We start from the raw sequence: 17,789 nt of genomic DNA, 5'->3' as shown, positions 1-17,789 counted from the left end.
TTCCGAAGTAATTTTGCGAGAGAAATCGATTCAGCGCAGTCCCAATACGCTGCGAGCAACAGATAAAAAGTTACAGCCAAAAAACTGCAGATTTTCATCGTAATTTCTCTGCTGTTGGTCCTACGCTGTTTTCAATGTGTTTTCCGAGTTCCTGGGGTTCCATTTAGCCTAGAAACGGTCATACAAATCAATTCGGAGACCAGAAATTTTCGGCTCCAAAAATCGCAAAAAAGTAAGGTTAACCCCTTTGGATTTTTGGCGAAAATTTCGACGACTTTGAAAAGTACTGCAATTAATTCTTTAGGGCACTATTCCGACGTAATTTTGCGAGAGAAATCGATTGAGCGCAGTCTCAATACGCTGCGAGCAACAGATAAAAAGTTACAGCAAAAAAACCGCAGAGTTTCATCGTCATTTCTCTGCTGTTGGTCCTACGCTTTTTTCAATGTGTTTTTCGAGTTCCTGGGGTTCCATTTGGCCTAGAAACGGTCATACAAATGAATTCGGAGACCATAAATTTTCGGCTCCAAAAATCGCAAAAAAAGTAAGGTTAACCCCTTTGGATTTTTGGCGAAAATTTCGATGACTTTGAAAAGTACTGCAATTAATTCTTTAGGGCACTATTCCGACGTAATTTTGCGAGAGAAATCGATTGAGCGCAGTCTCAATACGCTGCGAGCAACAGATAAAAAGTTACAGCCAAAAAACTGCAGATTTTCATCGTAACTTCTCTGCTGTTGGTCCTACCCTTTTTTCAATGTGTTTTTCGAGTTCCAGGGGTTCCATTTGGCCCAGAAACGGTCATACAAATCAAGTCGGAGACCAGAAATTTTCGGCTTCAAAAATCGCAAAAAAAGTAAGGTTAACCCCTTTGGATTTTTGGCGAAAATTTCGACGACTTTGAAAAGTACTGCAATTAAATCTTCGGGGCACTATTCCGACGTAATTTTGCGAGAGAAATCGTTTGAGCGCAGTCTCAATACGCTGCGAGCAACAGATAAAAAGTTACAGCCAAAAAACCTAAGTTCTCTCGTGTTCCATTCCAATTTTCCCGAGCTTATGATTTCACAATGCCCACATTGTGTTCCGTAATATGTATAGAGATATGTTCACCGCTATTCAGTCTACATATACACGTAGCCGCAGTAATTCGAGAAGTGATTGTTTTCCGGCTCAGCCGATCATTTTAAAAAGTAGATTCTCTTCCTAATCTCCGCAATTTCATAACAGAATCCAAACAAAATTAAAGAGGGTCTTGGCCTGCCGGCGTCGGTGCTGCGAGCTGACACTATTCTTAGTCTATTGCCAACGCCATCGGCTTGATTGACAGACTAGCCCTTCTCGAATCATTGTACAAATTGGCCACCTATACACAAGGATCAAAAATGAGACAAAATTATCCCGACTACCTGACAAATGGAAATATCAACACAAAATTTCGTGGAAAGCTCAATGCAACCATTTATACAATAACGAAAAGAGCATACCATCCCTTGATAAATATCAGTCTACTGTCTTACAATTTTCTACAAAAATATTAGTTACACGCATCATACATGCAGGTTGTATTCACATGTACAGTTGAAATTGTAAAACTAAATTCATCATAGTCATGGAGGAATCATGAATTCATCTTGCATAGGCATGTATTTACGTTTATATTCAAAGCTACCTTCATACATTTGTATAAAAACTAATAATCATCCGTATGTTATGTAAATATATATACATATAATTGTGTATCTGTATGTATGTACAACTTTTTCAGCAACTCCAAATCACAACGTATCAGGTGATGAGACTTATAACAATCGGGGTCAAGGCTGCACTCTTGCATTGAATCGCTTGCAGAGTTTTTTTAGACACGAGTAAGGCGGTACCTGAACTTCAGAGTTTTCCAATATCAAGCGAAGCGCGTAGATTCGTCTCTAATCATTTTGAGTTTCCAAAATGCACATTCAGATAAATCATAGCACGGTCGCTTGGATGTTATTCTACATGACATTTTCAAGGCCACAAAAATTGTCCCATTCCCCACGTCTATTAGTCATTATTAAATGTATTCCTCAAGTTGTGCTATCATAAATTTGTGTTAGACCGACAATAAAGGTGGGTAATGTTAAGAAAATAGATTTATTGATTACAGGATACGATCAACAGAATGAAAATTTTCGTTACTTGAAATGGAAAGTCTGCACTGATCGAATCAGCAACTTACCCACATTCGGCTTTAGTATTTCAGAAAAATAAAATCACCTGCCAAGAATCGTGATATAAAGAGACTTCAGCGTACAGTAACCCGAGAAACAAGAATTGATAGCAATCAAGCCATTCTTGAACTAAAATTTATATATCAGCATATACTTATTAAATTCTCTAGTTTTTACAGTAACTTGACAATTGCTTGAGTTATTTTGACGTCGTTGGTCTTTGAGTTTTGTAATAACTCAGTGGATCTGTCCTGCACACGTCTGTATATGTTACTTTGAACAGATTCAACTTAAATGAAAAATACACCATATTTACACTTAAATAATAAATCTTTGATTTTAATCTGGAAAATCTCCGAAAGAATATGGTGACAATGACGTGCTAGTGATGTCAATTGTACGTATCTATGTCACACATTCCGAAAGTGTTAAAATTTCTGAACGTGATTTGTTTCTAATGTATAACGACTTCCTCATGAGATCTCCTCAATTTCTATGCAATATCAGTCCAGTTTGAATTTCATATTTTTGGGAATACACAGTACATTCCCTTCAAAATACTTTATATTAGAAAGATATTCCATAGTGTGATGCGATTCTTTTAACTACTTCAACAGCATTCTTGAAACTTATCACGTATCATGATGCCTATCGCAATTTAACTTGTGTTTTTGCGTTTTGCACAAAATCTCTTTTTGCACGTCAATTATAGATACTGTACTTCCTTTGTTCTGTTTGCTTATTACATTTTTATTTCATAATTTCTACACTCCCGGAATATTTTCGAGCTTTCTATCGATTCTTTAAACTAGATCTATCATCGAGATATGAGATAATAGAATTTCTTGTAGTCAGTTTCGGGTTCAACTTTACATCCCATTATATGCAGGACCGCCACCGCCCTCAGGAACCACCCAGTTGATGTTTTGTGTTGGATCCTTTATGTCACAAGTCTTACAGTGTATACAGTTTTGGGCATTGATCTGCAATCTCTGACCAGATCCATCTTCCAGAGGAACGTACTCGTATACACCTGATGAAGAAACACAGAGTCTAATTCTTTCCAAGCAACGAATCATTCACCAACTCTAGCACATCAGTTTCTCTCGCAATATTTAAATCATGTCCACACAAATTTTAAACTGCTCCATACATTTCATCAAGAGAAAAGAATGACAAAGAAAAACAAAGAGAAAGTCACTCACCAGCTGGACAAAATCTGCCTTCTGGACCATCGTAAACAGCTAAATTGTGCTTTACTGGTGTCGTATCGTCCTTTAATGTGAGATGTGCAGGTTGATCAGCCTCGTGATTTGTACCGGTAAGCGCGACTGATGACAACAGATCGAAGGAAACTTTATTGTCAGGTTTCGGATATTCAATCGGTGTACACTGCGCTGCAGGCTTCAGTCTTTTGTGATCTGGATCTGAAACAGATATGTCAAAGGGAAATATGGTTGAAGAATAATGTACCGTGAGAAATAAAAATGTTGTCTGATGTTTTAATGATGTTTGCAAAGATAACAATGTGCTCAAATAATTAGAAAGGTACAAAATTTCATTTAATCTTTACCTCCATGTGACAAAGTCCAAGGTTCCCTTCCACCAGTCAAAAATGAGAGCCCAGCATAAACTACGCCACCGTAAAGCCCTAACGGCGTATGAAAACTAGGTCTGATGTTTCGAGCAGCCTTTAATTCTTTGTATATCCAACTATTGTTAATTTTATCTGTATAATTCTTTGGTTCTAGCCCCTGTGACGTTGGAGTATTTGTTTCAGCATCTATAATCGCTTCTACAACACTTTCAGCTGCCAGCATACCACTCTTCATTGCGTTGTGAGTTCCCTTGATTTTTGGAAGATTTAAAAAGCCTGCTGTACAGCCAACTAAACAGCCGCCGGGAAATTGGAGTTTGGGAATCGACTGAAAACCACCTTCTACTAACGCCCGTGCTCCATATGCTATTCTGTAACAGCAGAACTAGTGATCATTTTTTTTCATCCACTTAAGTCATGAAAAAAAGTAATAAAATGCGGAAGTACTTATTAATTTTGGCTAAAAGCAAAGTAATCAGATGCCAGAAACAAATGGAATATTGACTTATTGTGATTTACCTGTTTCCACCTTCAAAGGTAGGTCTAATTGCTGGATGATGTTTGAATTTCTGAAATTCTCTAAACGGACTCAAGTATGGATTAGTGTAATCTAATCCGACTACAAAACCAACAGCAACCAATGGAGTATCTTCATTCAAATGGTACAAGAACGAACCTCCGTAAGTATTTTTATCTAATGGCCAGCCAATAGTATGTTCTACTGCCCCAGGTCGGTGTTTAGAAGGTTCAACTTCCCAAACCTGAAACAATTACATGCAAATCATTCAATTTATTTATCGAGCCCTGGTAGAATTCCCATTTTACATGAGATGCCTGTATAGGGAACAGGGAAAAATTAGTATGAACGCACAGTTTGTACTGATAAATCGCTAATGGATAGCGATTAGTTATTATATTAGTAGAATTTCAACTACTCTATGACGGGTAAACACAATGCGTTCATTTAATTTTCTGATGTCAAAAGACTTCTGATCACTACTAGGTTCCGAAATACACAACACGTTATCTTATCTTTGCGCAATAACTTTGCAACCGAAATAAAGGCAGTTAAAAATAACTTTTCATCACAAAAGTTCGAATAAACTTACCTCATCTGTGACGTCTATAAAAACAAATTCGAGATATCTGATTTCATTCTTATCTGACTTTTAACAATACATTATTTCAACTTTACTGAGTAGTTTTATTGAACAATGAGACGAACCTCTTTAAGTCCAATTCCATAAGTTTGTGGTTCACACTTTTCCCTGAGGTTGAACTGCTTGAATAATTGTTTGGCAAGATGACCGTGGCACCCTTCGGCAAATATTGTACACTTTGCATGAAGCTCCATACCCCTTTCGAACGTATCTTTTGGAGATCCATCTTTGGCAATACCAACATCATTGGTAGCAACTCCCTTCACAGAACCATCTTCGTGGTAGAGTATTTCAGCTGCAGCATAACCAGGATACAATTCGACCCCAGCTGCCTCAGCCTGCTCACCTAGCCACGCAACAACATGTCCCAATCTGTTTTATGGGGAAATAATAAGCCGCATTAAGCAATATAACCACTAACGAACTCTTTGTGATAAATACTGTTAAAGTAGTATTTGAATACTTGTTAGGATTTATTACCTGACTACGTAATTTCCATGATTGTACATCGGCATTCCTTTGAAAACTGGTACTGGTACCCTATACTTTTCGGTTAAAAATCCAAACTTGTCTTCAGTTACGGGAGTCTTCAATGGAGCGCCGAGTTCTTTCCAGTCAGGAAAGAGTTCGTTCAATGCGATTGGGTCTATACAAGCACCACTGAGAATGTGACCTCCAATGGTTGATGCTTTTTCAACCAAAGTTACACGCAATTCTTTCCCATGCTTTTCAGCCAACTTTCGAGCTTGAATTGCAGCAGACATCCCGGCTGGACCACCGCCGACTATCAAAATATCCGTTTCGTCGACGTACCTTTCCATGTTGACATCTGGAAAAATTCTCAGAATAATATAATCAAGAAGTTTATGAATCCTTGGATGTAACCGTCATCACTAACAGTTGCTGTTATCATAAAAACAATCATGTACCTTTCCATCGTGGATCGGTTTCTCTTGGTACGACAGTATAGTGAGTAGTTATTTTTGGGAACGACGCTTCAGAATATGCTCTGCGGCATGATCGCTGTAGCCGATGTACTGTAATGGAAGAGATTTAACAATCGTAAGCGGCAATCTGTGCTGGGTGGGTGGGTGGGTTTCTATTTCGAATTTTCGAATTATACCGATACCAAATACAAGAATAGATGTAGCATTTATTGTGTAATAAAATATTCTATTCTATTTTTGTATTGTCATGATATCTAGAAATAAATAAATACTTCTGAGAGTTACAAAAAGTTTCGACTAGGATTGATCCTAGAATTCATGGCTTAGCATTGCGCTATCAAAGTCTACTTACAGATAAGATTTTAAAACACATTCTATTATATTTAAAAGACCTTCAAAACTCAATTGAATTCAAGTTATTAAGTTAATTAAGAAAAGCATCAGAAAAGCAGACAATTTATTGGGATAAACTGTTAAGGAAGGATAATATAAAAAAAAGTTTAAAAACCTTCATTAACAGAGATCAAGATAACAATTTTTTCAAATATTTAACTTGAGCAGGAGTCAAGTAAAAACAACAATGAATCAATCCAGTGATAACCTGGATTATATAAGATATATACATTTTCATAATATTTGTGCAACATGTGGACTTTGTGATTAAAACAATTGGTGAAGAGGACAAAGTCCATACTGTATCAAAGGGTTACCTATAGATTGTTGATTGGTAACATACAACGTACATGACATATCATTTGTAAAAAAAAATAAACAACAAATTGTAAAAAATATTTGCATTTCTTTAATTACATCATAAATATGCCACACTATTGGGTAATTATGTGAGCCATTTGCTTTCATTAGTTATTCCAAGACTCAAAGAAGTTCCTAAACTAAACAGCCTGCCAATTTTGACAGAAAAGAGACAGGTGAAGCTTGAGATAATGAATTCCGTCAATCTAACAATAAATGTGCACTCAATTAGCACACAACGTCAAATTTAAGTTTGAAGCCTCTTGAGTGATGAACAATGATGTCAAGATAAATTGCGTAAAAATTTGAGGGTGAAAAACATTCGTTTGTTTATTCAAATAATGAGTATCAATGTACCAGAAAAAAACTTACAAATTTTTGATGTTTTACAAATCGTCGAGGCCATGATCATTCACTGATAATCCACAGACGCTCGATTGTTTCAAACAAAATAATGTAGAACTCTGTAATCTAGGTTATCCGTTATAATATGTTTCATGAACTTTTGGAGTGAAGTGAGTGGTTGGGATCGAGAGGTCGGTGGAGGACAACTAGTGGAAACACTACAGCTGTGGTGTCAGCTACAACTAATACAACTTTGCATCATCATTAACGTACGCCACGTTAGATCGCGCCATCGCGCTATTCGGCGGGACATTGAGAACGATTTTTAAACGATCGATTCAGAGAGTTAATGATGAATGATTTTGCGATTGAAATTGGACTGTTAATTTTACCCTACTCTTTCATTTTAAATTTGTAATGTGTTACTGACACAGAATATGGAAATGGCTTATATTAATACGTTCATGCTACGCGCACTCGAGGTTGACCGATTTAAAAGACACCCATTTCCAAATAGAATATTATTTACCGTAGCTAGCTGTTTCGACAATTAATTTATCATTTTGTATTAGTAATAAACATGTACCGTATGAACAAATCAATGATGAAAATAATTCTGCCCCACAATTTATCCCACCGGCTGTGGGGCACTGACTAGCCCATCAACAATGTTGAACAATCAATTGATTATTTCAAATTGTAGAAACTTCAGTATGGATGATGGATGAAAATAGGTTATGTTCATTTTTATTTAGGTTATGTGTACATTTTCTCGACATCGTACCGTCACGACTGAACTGTAATCGGAGGTAGAGATTGTAGAGAACATTCAGGGAAAGTGGTGGTATAATAAATTGACACACCTACACGATAGTCACGCGCAACTTCGTTGTTTTTCTTATAAATAATTGATAAATCGCGTTTCTCGTTTAAACAAGAGCTAAGAGTCATACTACAAGCTAAAATGTCGACTGCAGCTGTGAGTACAAATTACCAGTGCAAATCGTGGCACGATGTAAATAATTCTTCTGTCTGAACTATAAATATATCAACTTACCATTCATATTTTTTTCGCAGGAACCGTCTGAATTGCAGGTGTTTAAAACGGTGTTTTTTCACTGCATTGTTATAATCGTGATGCCGGTTCTTTCATTTTTCACTTCGAAAATATTCATTTTCGACGGTAAGCAATTTTTCACCATAGTACAAGTACTACAGTTTTGTTACACTTATTTATTATTACATTAACGTTCGATAAGATACATAACTGCATCTGAATTGGATTAAATAAATGATGCATGCTGGGTTTTATGAACTCTTAGCGAAATAATTTGTCAGTGAAATTAATATTAAACGAGATTAGACGTTGAAAATTGACATTGTCTTCAAATAAATTTTCTTGGAGTAGGAACATACTTTACTCAAAGTTTCTAATATCATTCTTGCATTCACAGGACTTCTAAATTTGAACACCGTTCCAAGCAATGTCTACGCAGCAGGGGTTTCAATCATCGTGCTCCACACTGCTTTAGGTGCTTTCATTTACAGAGCATACTTCGACTCTCAACCTAAAGTGCAAGTGAAGATAGATTAGTTAAGTTTGTATTTCAATTTTTGTCACAAGAATTCATCCCGCGGCAAGTACTATGTATAATAGTAATACAAAAAAAATTATGACGGCCGGGTGTGAACTGGAATTTGATTTAGACAGCCTTACAAATAACATGAGCATCTTTTGTGGCCATCTACAGAATCCGCTACTAATAAGACGAGCAGCAGTACGAATGTCCATTAATCAATTGAATAAGTAAGTTGAAATTCTGTGATGGAAACAAAATATGATCTCACTTTACTGTATTTACTTAAATAATGTTGAAAAAAACATGCATGTGCTGTAATCATTCCTACAGAAGTTTTCAGTATGCAACAGCAATACAGGGTAAATCTTTTCAAGTGTCGAATCGATTCGAGATAATCTGACAAGATTAACTAAACACGATGTGCCTTTGCATTAACACATCGACTCTGAGCTTCGACACTTGTATGGTTTCACTCTGTAACATTATTTAACAGAATCAGTTACTGTATTATTTGTTTACAACAGAGACTAGAATTCTCTAAATCTAATGACAAGGAATCACATGGATCAATATAACACCATACAGGGATTCTATTAGGCTTTTAAGGATCTACTTCTGTTAATACTGTGAATAGATTAGAAATTAAATTTCTTTTGTATTTACTAAAAAGAAATTACGGAAATTATATACCGATTCTACCAATCCTGGTACAGTGGTATCGACTTCTCTATTTTTAGAAACAAAAGACAGTATAGAAAATATTAATAATTGAAATTTAATACTATTAGGTATTATTGCTTATGTAGTTTTCTTTTAACACATGCTTGTAATTATGTAAAGAAATATTAAATATGCTTACCAATTATCATTGATGTCAACTACATAAAAGGGCAAATCAGCCGCTGTTTGTATTAAGCAAATCCATTGCTCATCATTAGCGAAAATATCGAATAGTAAGAGTACCAGAAAATTTTGTACCAGTAGTTACAAAGGAAGATCTACATGTTATGTTACTAATGTCGTGCTCATCGGGCTGATATTTAATATAATTTTTATAAAGTTTTTTTTGTATAGGTCAACTCTTTATTCAGTTACTTAGCATAAATAATCACATCAGGGATATAGTATGAAGAACGGTGCTTTCAATTTTATTTACTGTAAAAAAAAATGCGTACTCCAGGAAAGGCAAAAGGAAAGTGAGAAGTACAAAAACAAATGGTTAAAACTAGGATTTTTCACAAAACAAAACCTACTAAAGGATGTATGTACTTTCGACTGAAATAGTTTTCAATTCATTAGAAAAGAAAAAAATGAAATTAATGGGAACACATGTCGTCAATACTTAGCAATTATGTACAACCTTGCACACATGAGTATATCTAATTTGTTCTTGGGTCAATTTAATTTGTCTCTGTAACAGGTTACTTCTCACATGTTTCAAATACATGGGTCACTACTTGATAGTGATAGTTATTATTTATTGCAATATTAATATACTCAATATTTTTTTCACGCCACGGTGTAAATCTCGGTACATAATTTTATGGATTTATTTTAAAGATTAATTCGTTTAAGTAACGTAAATGCAACGCGTATTAAAGCAGCAGAATCTGACTACAGGCCAGGAAACGGTGGAATGAATATTAGACATATTGTTTAAACACATAAGTCGCCAGCGATATTTCCTATCCATAATTTAGTTACTAAATCTATTACAGCTGTCGCTTTGTACGTTTTCAATTACAACGTATATAATTACTCCCACTATCGGTATTACGTGGTTGTCGTACGTCGCGGGGTTCTTAAACATTGAGGAACTAGCTATCGAATAAATCTTAGCCAAGATTCTGATAAATAATCTTATCACAGAGTACCCCGTATAACGAAATTATCGATTTCAACAACTATCTTGTCTTACCTCAGGAGTTGATTATAAAAATTTTCTAAACACACGCCACAAGAATGGAAACCTTCGAATTACCAAACATAAAGATTTACAATCGAAATAACTGCCATTTTATCAGCGTATTACGATGCTTAAAAGGCATTTCCACACGATCGTCATCAATTTCATAAATTTTCATTATAGTTGTATACTCTGTGTTTAAAAATAAATATGGTAATTGAATTATTTTAATCAAGTAGTTATGCAAAAAAGAAAAAAAAACAGCAATGACGTAGTATTCAGTACAACGAGAGGCGCTTTAGTGACATAATGCCAATGAGACTACCTCCAGGGTGAGGATGATAATATAGTATCTGATTTGATTTGATATTATGAAAATACGTGTAATTATTCATTAGGTCTCGCCAATTTGGACGCTACTCAACATCCATCTTATCGTCGTTTGGTTGATGTTTATTATTCTGGCTATGCCCATCCCCTTGGCTATTCTGATTGTTTTTTTGATCATCACCTGTTTTTTCCTTTGATTTATCCTCCTTTGGCGGTTCTGCCTTAGGTTTAGGCTTGTTAAGAATAGGCAAAACCACGCTGTCCAACGCCTATTACATAGAGAAAACGGAAACAAGCAGAAATTAAGCGTCATATACCTACCACATGTATTTGTACAAGACTTAATTAAAACAAATTTTGATTAAACTTACTTGTTTTTCTGCTCGAATTTGAGCAACGGTTACAGGTGGTTGCTGTGTACGCTGAATCCCTGACAGTGCGACTCGTTTTTCTTCCAGCCATGACCATTTCTCATCAACTGCCTTTTCAACTTTCTTAATTTCTTCATCGGTCAAATGAGAGTACTTAGATTCTTCTTGCCCACCTCCAGCAGCAGCACTTTGTCTAATTTGATCCAAACTCTTTTTTGTTATTTGCAGTGCACCAGCAAGTTCCTCAACAGCGTGGTTTCTACCTTCAAATTCTACTTTCCGGTCTCTTATAGGTTCCCCTTGTGACTAAAATAAAATTGGTGATTATTGCAAATGCAGAAAATGATGCACACAGTAATTCGAAACGATCATAATTCAATTTTTACAATTCAAGCAACTTTGTACGTCTAATAAGGCTTTCATACCTTCAGACGAGATAGTCGGTCTGAATAAATTTGTCGGTGACAATCCTCTCCTTCCTCGTACAGCCAATTCTCAGTATCATCCAAAGTCCGACACAAACTTTCTCTGTCATTGTCTGTTACAAAAGTGGCGAGTTGATCTTCGTCACTCAGTTTGGCTCGCAGTTCATAAACATATTCCTCAAGCGCATTTCGTGCATCGATTCGTTCTTTCTCTTGTCTGTCTTCAGCGATCATCTTGCACTATTTTAAACAGAGGTTATATATAAGATGGTACATATTTTCGTACAGTTGAATTATTTGGCACAATAATAAGATATCTTTCCATTAACCGTCAAATATTGAATGAATTACCTCTTTCTCAACTGCAGCATCCAACTCTCTTTGCGAAAGTCCGCCAACATTAGCGGTAACAGGAAGTTCGATAGAACGAACCGTCGGTCCCTTTTTCTTTCCTTTACCATCTTCGTTCTTATCATTGCTCTGAAAAAAAAAAAAAAAAAAATACAAAATAAGTTGGATATAATATAAGATATCTACGATCACTTGGCAATACAACTCAAACACGTTAGTTAACTGAAAATGAAGCAACAAATCATTTGCGATCAAGCAGTTTTTTCAGGTAATGTGCATAAGTGTTTCTCAACAATTACCTCTGCTATGCAAGACAATTAAACCGACTGCTTTTCGTACTGTCAATGAACACTTCCAGTTAAACAACGGAGATTTGTCACACTAAACATATTGAACAAAAAACAAGGGCATAAGTTGTGGTTTGGAATCAGGATGGGTAGAAAGCAGAGGGAGGAAAATTCGTTTACTCGGACAGCTTTCCATTCACACTGGCTGGTCTCTATTCCTCGCTCTCTCTATCTCTCTCTCTCTCGCTCCTACCTCTCTTTCTCGCTGTCTTTCTCTCTCTCTTTCTGAAATCGATTACTCATTGAACTTTCGAAACATTGCAAAACCATTAATTTTATAAAAAATATTCGCATCCACACGGGACAAGTAGATGGGTATAGAGACGCAGCTTGAATGGAAAACTAACCCATTTTGTCTGCCTTTGTTTTTTACACATTAACAAATCGAATCTTTGGAGTACAAATTGAACATTAGCATTTGCCGCTTCCTTGGCAATCTCTTTTCATGCAGACAGACAACATGGTGTGACACAGCTGTATCTTGGACCCATATTCATTTACAAGACACATAATACGCCATTTCTTAAATTTCATTAGTTTCTTAGATCTGATCAAATTTTTTTAATCAAAACTATTATTCTGTTATCTGCATTACTTTACCAAAAGCTTTAGTTACTTAAAAAATAATACAGACGTTAACAAACAAAGTTGTGATTTTGTAATAGTTTGCAAATAGCTGTAAGTCAGTGACAGATAACATGTATATTAAACTGGGGTCTTCCAATAAAATGATTCTAAATATGAAACAGCATTTTGTCAACCTGGTACCTACTTGTCTCGAGTGTACTGAAATTTTAAGATGAGAATATCTTCATAAACGAAACAAGGCAGCAAAAAAAAAGACTAAACTGAAAACCTAGCGTGATTTGGGTCTGTAAATATTGGTATGCGTATGGGTCCAAGTAGAGAGAGTGTCGCATACCGAGCCGAGCCAAGAGAGAATCCTGGAGGAATAGGAGGGCCCCTTCACCCCCCTACTGCCATCTTCCGCATCAGAATTCCGCCGTCTCTTATCTGCACTCACCTAAACCACAACAAACTCACATGATCATGCACCTGAATTCCGATCACAAGTTTTTATTAACCATGTAACATGTTACTACTACAAAATACTACGACATGACACGGGCAATTAATCATTGTTTCATAAAAGGTAGCCCATTTAACGAGGCAATGTTATCATTCTCACACAATACAATGAAAAACCTTCTTCCATTACACATAACATGTGTTATAACAATTTTACTACAATCCTTTTTTTAGTTTTGTTAACCAAGATCGAGGAAATGCAAAAGAATAATTACTGATTTTTTAAGTGAGGGAAATAAATCGGGGTCATGATCACAGATCCTTAAACATTCAGCTGGAATCTCACAACAGGCACATCATGCAATAAATAATTACGCAATAGAAAATGAAACCAAAACTGTTGTATAAATTACACATAAAATATGACAATTGTCGCTCTGGGATCCTTTGAATGATTGGTTAAAAAAAAAAATAAAAATTTATGCCAATCGAAGTGCAATCTTACCTCAGGCGCTGGTGGTTCGTTTGCTTGAGCTTCCTGGTCAGGTTTGTCAATACCTTTCTTGGCATCTGCTTGTTGCTGATCAACGTCCATGCTGTTTTCTTTTTGTTGCTGCTTTTCTTCTTCTTCCTTTTCCTGCTGGGTGGGTTCCCGCTTTTCCACGAGTGAAGCAGATGCGATTGTTAGGATTCCATTCAGGTTAACCCGCACCTTCACCTTAACTTTCGACGATTCACCTTCCGCGGTTGGTTTAACGTTCTTTATTACGAATGTACCTGGTAATGATCACGTAGTTACTTCAGTTACATTTATTTGCAAGGAAAAGCTGCCTAGAATCCGCTAGATTACATAATGCATCACGATCCATGATAAAGAATTTTTTGGGAAAGCTTACCGACATGATCGATTGGATAGTGCGCTGGAGTAGCAGAATAACTGGCGGTAAGAGTAAATGGTTCAGCTCTATAGAATGTGAGCATCTTGGAAAATGGGACAGGATGATTCCTTTCGAAGACTTCCATCTCTCTAAAAGAATGTCAATCAACAACAAATGAACGATGTATTTAAAAATAATATTAGAACACAATTGCAATGAAAAACAACAGTTCTAAAAGAAAGACAATTTGCATCTGGTACTCGACACTCTCTGTTTTTAGGCATGAAGGTTAGTAAACGAAGTAAGTTTTTTTCAATTTTGGTTCAATTCTATTCATTCGAAAATTATAATAATAGATTTGACCACTCAAAGTGAACTGAATTCAGTTTAATCTTACCCCTCTTCACCGGCGGCAGCATCCCACGTTAGTTTAAGAGGATACGGCTGAATGTCAGTGACTGAAAATTCACGAACACGAACCGCGGGGCTAAGCATTGCACATTGCAATGCACACCCTCTAGCGACCGATTCATCCTGGTTTAGAGTCGTAGACGTTCCTCGACCAAACACCTCTTCGATCAAACGTTTTATAGCTGGAACTCTGCTAGATCCTCCAGCTATTTCCACCGAGTGGATATCTTCTAGTTTCAGCTCTGCAAAATAATATTTACAAGTTTAACGAAACTGAAATATAAAAAATGTACATTCCTTTTATACATATCAGATACACATTGTGTTTGAGAAGAGTATTCAACAGATCAATCATGATGAAATCTACTCACTCGAATCCACAAGGCATTGCTTAAGTGTAACTTCGACACGTTTGAACAAGTGTGCACACATGTTCTCCATATCTGCACGTTTCAAGTTTCCATGAACATCCTTTTCATCCATAAAACACTCAATGTTAAGAGGAAGCGTGGTGGAATTTGCCGACATCTGTTTCTTCAACTTTTCTACCTCTGCGAGTAGTCTTAGATAGGCACGAGGGTTAGTGTGCGCATCAACCTTGTAACGAGTTTGGAATTCCTTACAGAAATGATCAGCTAGTATTGAATCAATTTCTCTACCACCAAGCTGAGGATCTGCTGAGCTTGCTAGCATCTGAAATTTGAATAGCAAAACATGTTACTTGAATTCAATTTTTAGTAATAACCTATCCCTGTAGTGCATCAATTCAATTTCAAAACAATTACTGATATTTTACACAAACAATAAAGTTTCCACTGCTAACCTTCAGCTTTCCCTTATGAAATGCGCAAACGGATACTTGGAGACTGGCATGACCGCAATCTACGAATACAACGTTTCGTGGTGCAGCTTCAGGAGCTGGTAGATCCTGTTTGTATATACCATAGCACAAAGCAGTCGCAGTTGTCTCATTAAATAAGCGTAATACATTCAAGCCTGCAATACGAGCAGCATCTAATAGCGCCTGACGTTCAGCCTGAGTAAAATAGGATGGTACAGAGATAACACAATCGTTGACAGCAGTTTGGAGTGCAGTTTCGGATATGTCTTTCAATTTCGTAAACAGCATCCCTGTTATTTGTTCCGGTGAAAATACGTGATCCTCGCCCAAGTAGTGTACCTGTTAAACGTTAAAATCATAGTTTTACAAGATACTCATTCTTGTGGACAACAAATTTTGAATAGAAATGGGTTATGTGAAATATCGCAGTCTTTAATTGTACATGAACACTTTAGGCTAAACCTGAGTCACAGACAGTGGCTAGTCTAATGAGATATAAATAAGAGTGGTGGGTCCAGCAACGTGGTAAGTTTGGCATATTGCCCATGGTGAATTCAATTTTCATTTACTATATTTCAAAGGAGAAAGTTTGTCATTATAAGTACATAATACATACATGAATTCCAATGCTGCCATCTGGCTGCTGCGATGTTTTGTAGCCTAAGCTCTGAAGCTCTCGCTGGACGTGCGGGTCGTTGTACTTTCTACCCAAAAGTCGCTTAAATCCAGATATTGTATTCTTCATATTCGTAACCATTTGGTTTTTCGCCGCGACGCCAAGTATGCGATTTTTTCCACTGAATGCTACGCATGATCTGAAAGTAAAAACATTTTGTCATTGAGTACTAGGTTTGTATACCTTTGTTCATTCTACATAGAATAAGTGGCAACAGGACACCGTTATTTATTTATATCTCTTTTACCACTTTCTTGTTTTATCATTCAAAATGAAACAACGTGAAATTATATCAGCAATCACAACATGTGGTACTTGTGGCTTTGCTATGATTATATAAAGTAACCAATATCGTTAGAATAACAAACAACATAGTTAACATAGGCTAGTCAATTGCCTTTTAAAATCTGTACAAGGAACTGCTAGTTTCTGGATTATTCTCAACATCCTGGCCAAGCCTAGTTCTTTTATTATTACCATAGTGCATGTGAAAAGTGACCAAACCGACATTATATCGAATGACCAAAGAATTTTATGAAAAGTATGAAAGATTGGAACTTTCTAAAAAAATAATTTCCAGCCAGTTACTTCAAGATATATCCATCACGAATGGTTCATTGCCACATAACGTAATACGTTACAGAGAAATGACAATCCTTAAATGGCACAGAGATGTGTAGTGGAGTGATATTTTTGGATAAAGAAATAGCCACAAGGTAAACGGCCTTTGGTATGAATCACTTTAAAATCGGGCTTTCCAAATAAGGATAAACGCGTGAGCGTGTGAGTGTATGTATACGGGGATGTATAAAAAAATAAATAAAAATGATTCGTAGATATGGATAAAAAAAATAAAAAAAAATAAAAAGTGACAAATGAAAATAACGGCTAAACCCAAACGCCAGTAATGGTAAATGTGGAGAATGTTTATCGCCAGACGAAATATTAACACGTTCTAACACGGAATCGATATATCAATTACTGATGTGTACAACTAATTTTTTTATTGCTGATTGATACCGCAAATGTGAGCTGTCATGCTACGGATCGATTACTACAAAGGATGCATACAATTTTTATCAAGGCCTGTGGACTAATGCTCGGTCCACGCAATCGGTGGATATTAGACGTAGTATTACGTAGGTTTTACGACGAACGCGGACGCAGGCGACCACCACGAGTATCAGCAACGGTAACGGAGGACTGGAAGCCACATAAGTAGCCAAATTTCACGGTGAATAAATTGCGTACAAGGACAGGGCGTGAGCCTACGGTTATTGAATGAAAGATATGAAATTTATGGTACGAAATAGGATCGACTTACGGTGTACTTCTCAAGCTATAATCGTTGGCGATCGTCTCAATGCCGCCAGCTCTAGCTACGGCGACATAACAGCTCTCGTTTCCGAAGTCAATACCGATCACAGACATCGCAGCCATCGTTAAATTTGTTTCTCAATATATCTAAGCACTTTTTTCAATCTTCTCACGGCCCAATATCACTGTTATATACCTTATTAATTGATCTGAAACGGCCACCTTCACTGCGGCGTATTTACGGGCTGCACACGGCAGGAACTTGGGAAGGTAATGTCGAGTAGGAATGCTTTCTGCTAAACGCCAATCGAAAAC

General features: G+C 36.5%; 3 protein-coding genes across 6 annotated transcripts; 1 reads left to right on the top strand and 2 right to left on the bottom strand.

Moving 5' to 3' along the window:
* Positions 1–1,647: 1,647 nt before the first annotated feature.
* Positions 1,648–8,091, bottom strand: LOC124412548 (electron transfer flavoprotein-ubiquinone oxidoreductase, mitochondrial). 2 transcript variants are annotated; one of them, XM_046892510.1, is made up of 8 exons: positions 8,070–8,091; positions 5,897–6,004; positions 5,448–5,796; positions 5,033–5,339; positions 4,327–4,568; positions 3,784–4,178; positions 3,416–3,637; positions 1,648–3,243 (listed from the first exon to the last, which is right to left on the bottom strand). In XM_046892510.1, exons 1-8 carry the CDS (start codon positions 8,074–8,076, stop codon positions 3,080–3,082), a joined length of 1,794 nt encoding a protein of 597 aa, XP_046748466.1. In that variant the 5' UTR covers positions 8,077–8,091; the 3' UTR covers positions 1,648–3,079. The 2 variants fall into 2 exon arrangements, with proteins under 2 accessions (XP_046748466.1, XP_046748465.1); XM_046892509.1 differs by lacking the exon at positions 8,070–8,091 and adding an exon at positions 7,040–7,478.
* On the top strand, positions 7,719–9,372 carry LOC124412549 (vacuolar ATPase assembly integral membrane protein VMA21 homolog). Of its 2 annotated transcripts, XR_006929803.1 has the most exons (4): positions 7,719–7,991; positions 8,090–8,195; positions 8,467–8,668; positions 8,923–9,372. XR_006929803.1 is itself a non-coding variant. In XM_046892512.1 (3 exons), the coding sequence occupies exons 1-3, from the start codon at positions 7,977–7,979 to the stop codon at positions 8,604–8,606; spliced, it is 261 nt and encodes an 86-aa protein (XP_046748468.1). In that variant the 5' UTR covers positions 7,720–7,976; the 3' UTR covers positions 8,607–8,879. The 2 variants fall into 2 exon arrangements, 1 of the variants encoding a protein (XP_046748468.1); XM_046892512.1 differs by lacking the exon at positions 8,923–9,372 and having other exon boundaries at positions 7,720–7,991; positions 8,467–8,879.
* A 364-nt stretch (positions 9,373–9,736) lies between these two features.
* Positions 9,737–17,789, bottom strand: LOC124412545 (97 kDa heat shock protein). 2 transcript variants are annotated; one of them, XM_046892505.1, is made up of 12 exons: positions 17,482–17,789; positions 16,098–16,296; positions 15,464–15,820; positions 15,012–15,333; positions 14,627–14,882; positions 14,248–14,378; positions 13,857–14,128; positions 13,245–13,346; positions 11,976–12,104; positions 11,625–11,864; positions 11,200–11,505; positions 9,737–11,097 (listed from the first exon to the last, which is right to left on the bottom strand). In XM_046892505.1, the coding sequence occupies exons 1-12, from the start codon at positions 17,595–17,597 to the stop codon at positions 10,915–10,917; spliced, it is 2,613 nt and encodes an 870-aa protein (XP_046748461.1). In that variant the 5' UTR covers positions 17,598–17,789; the 3' UTR covers positions 9,737–10,914. The 2 variants fall into 2 exon arrangements, with proteins under 2 accessions (XP_046748461.1, XP_046748462.1); XM_046892506.1 differs by lacking the exon at positions 13,245–13,346 and having other exon boundaries at positions 17,482–17,788.

Source organism: Diprion similis, chromosome 11 (assembly GCF_021155765.1).
Source record: "Diprion similis isolate iyDipSimi1 chromosome 11, iyDipSimi1.1, whole genome shotgun sequence".
Taxonomy (NCBI): domain Eukaryota; kingdom Metazoa; phylum Arthropoda; class Insecta; order Hymenoptera; family Diprionidae; genus Diprion; species Diprion similis.
This window is presented reverse-complemented; position numbering and strand designations above follow the sequence as displayed.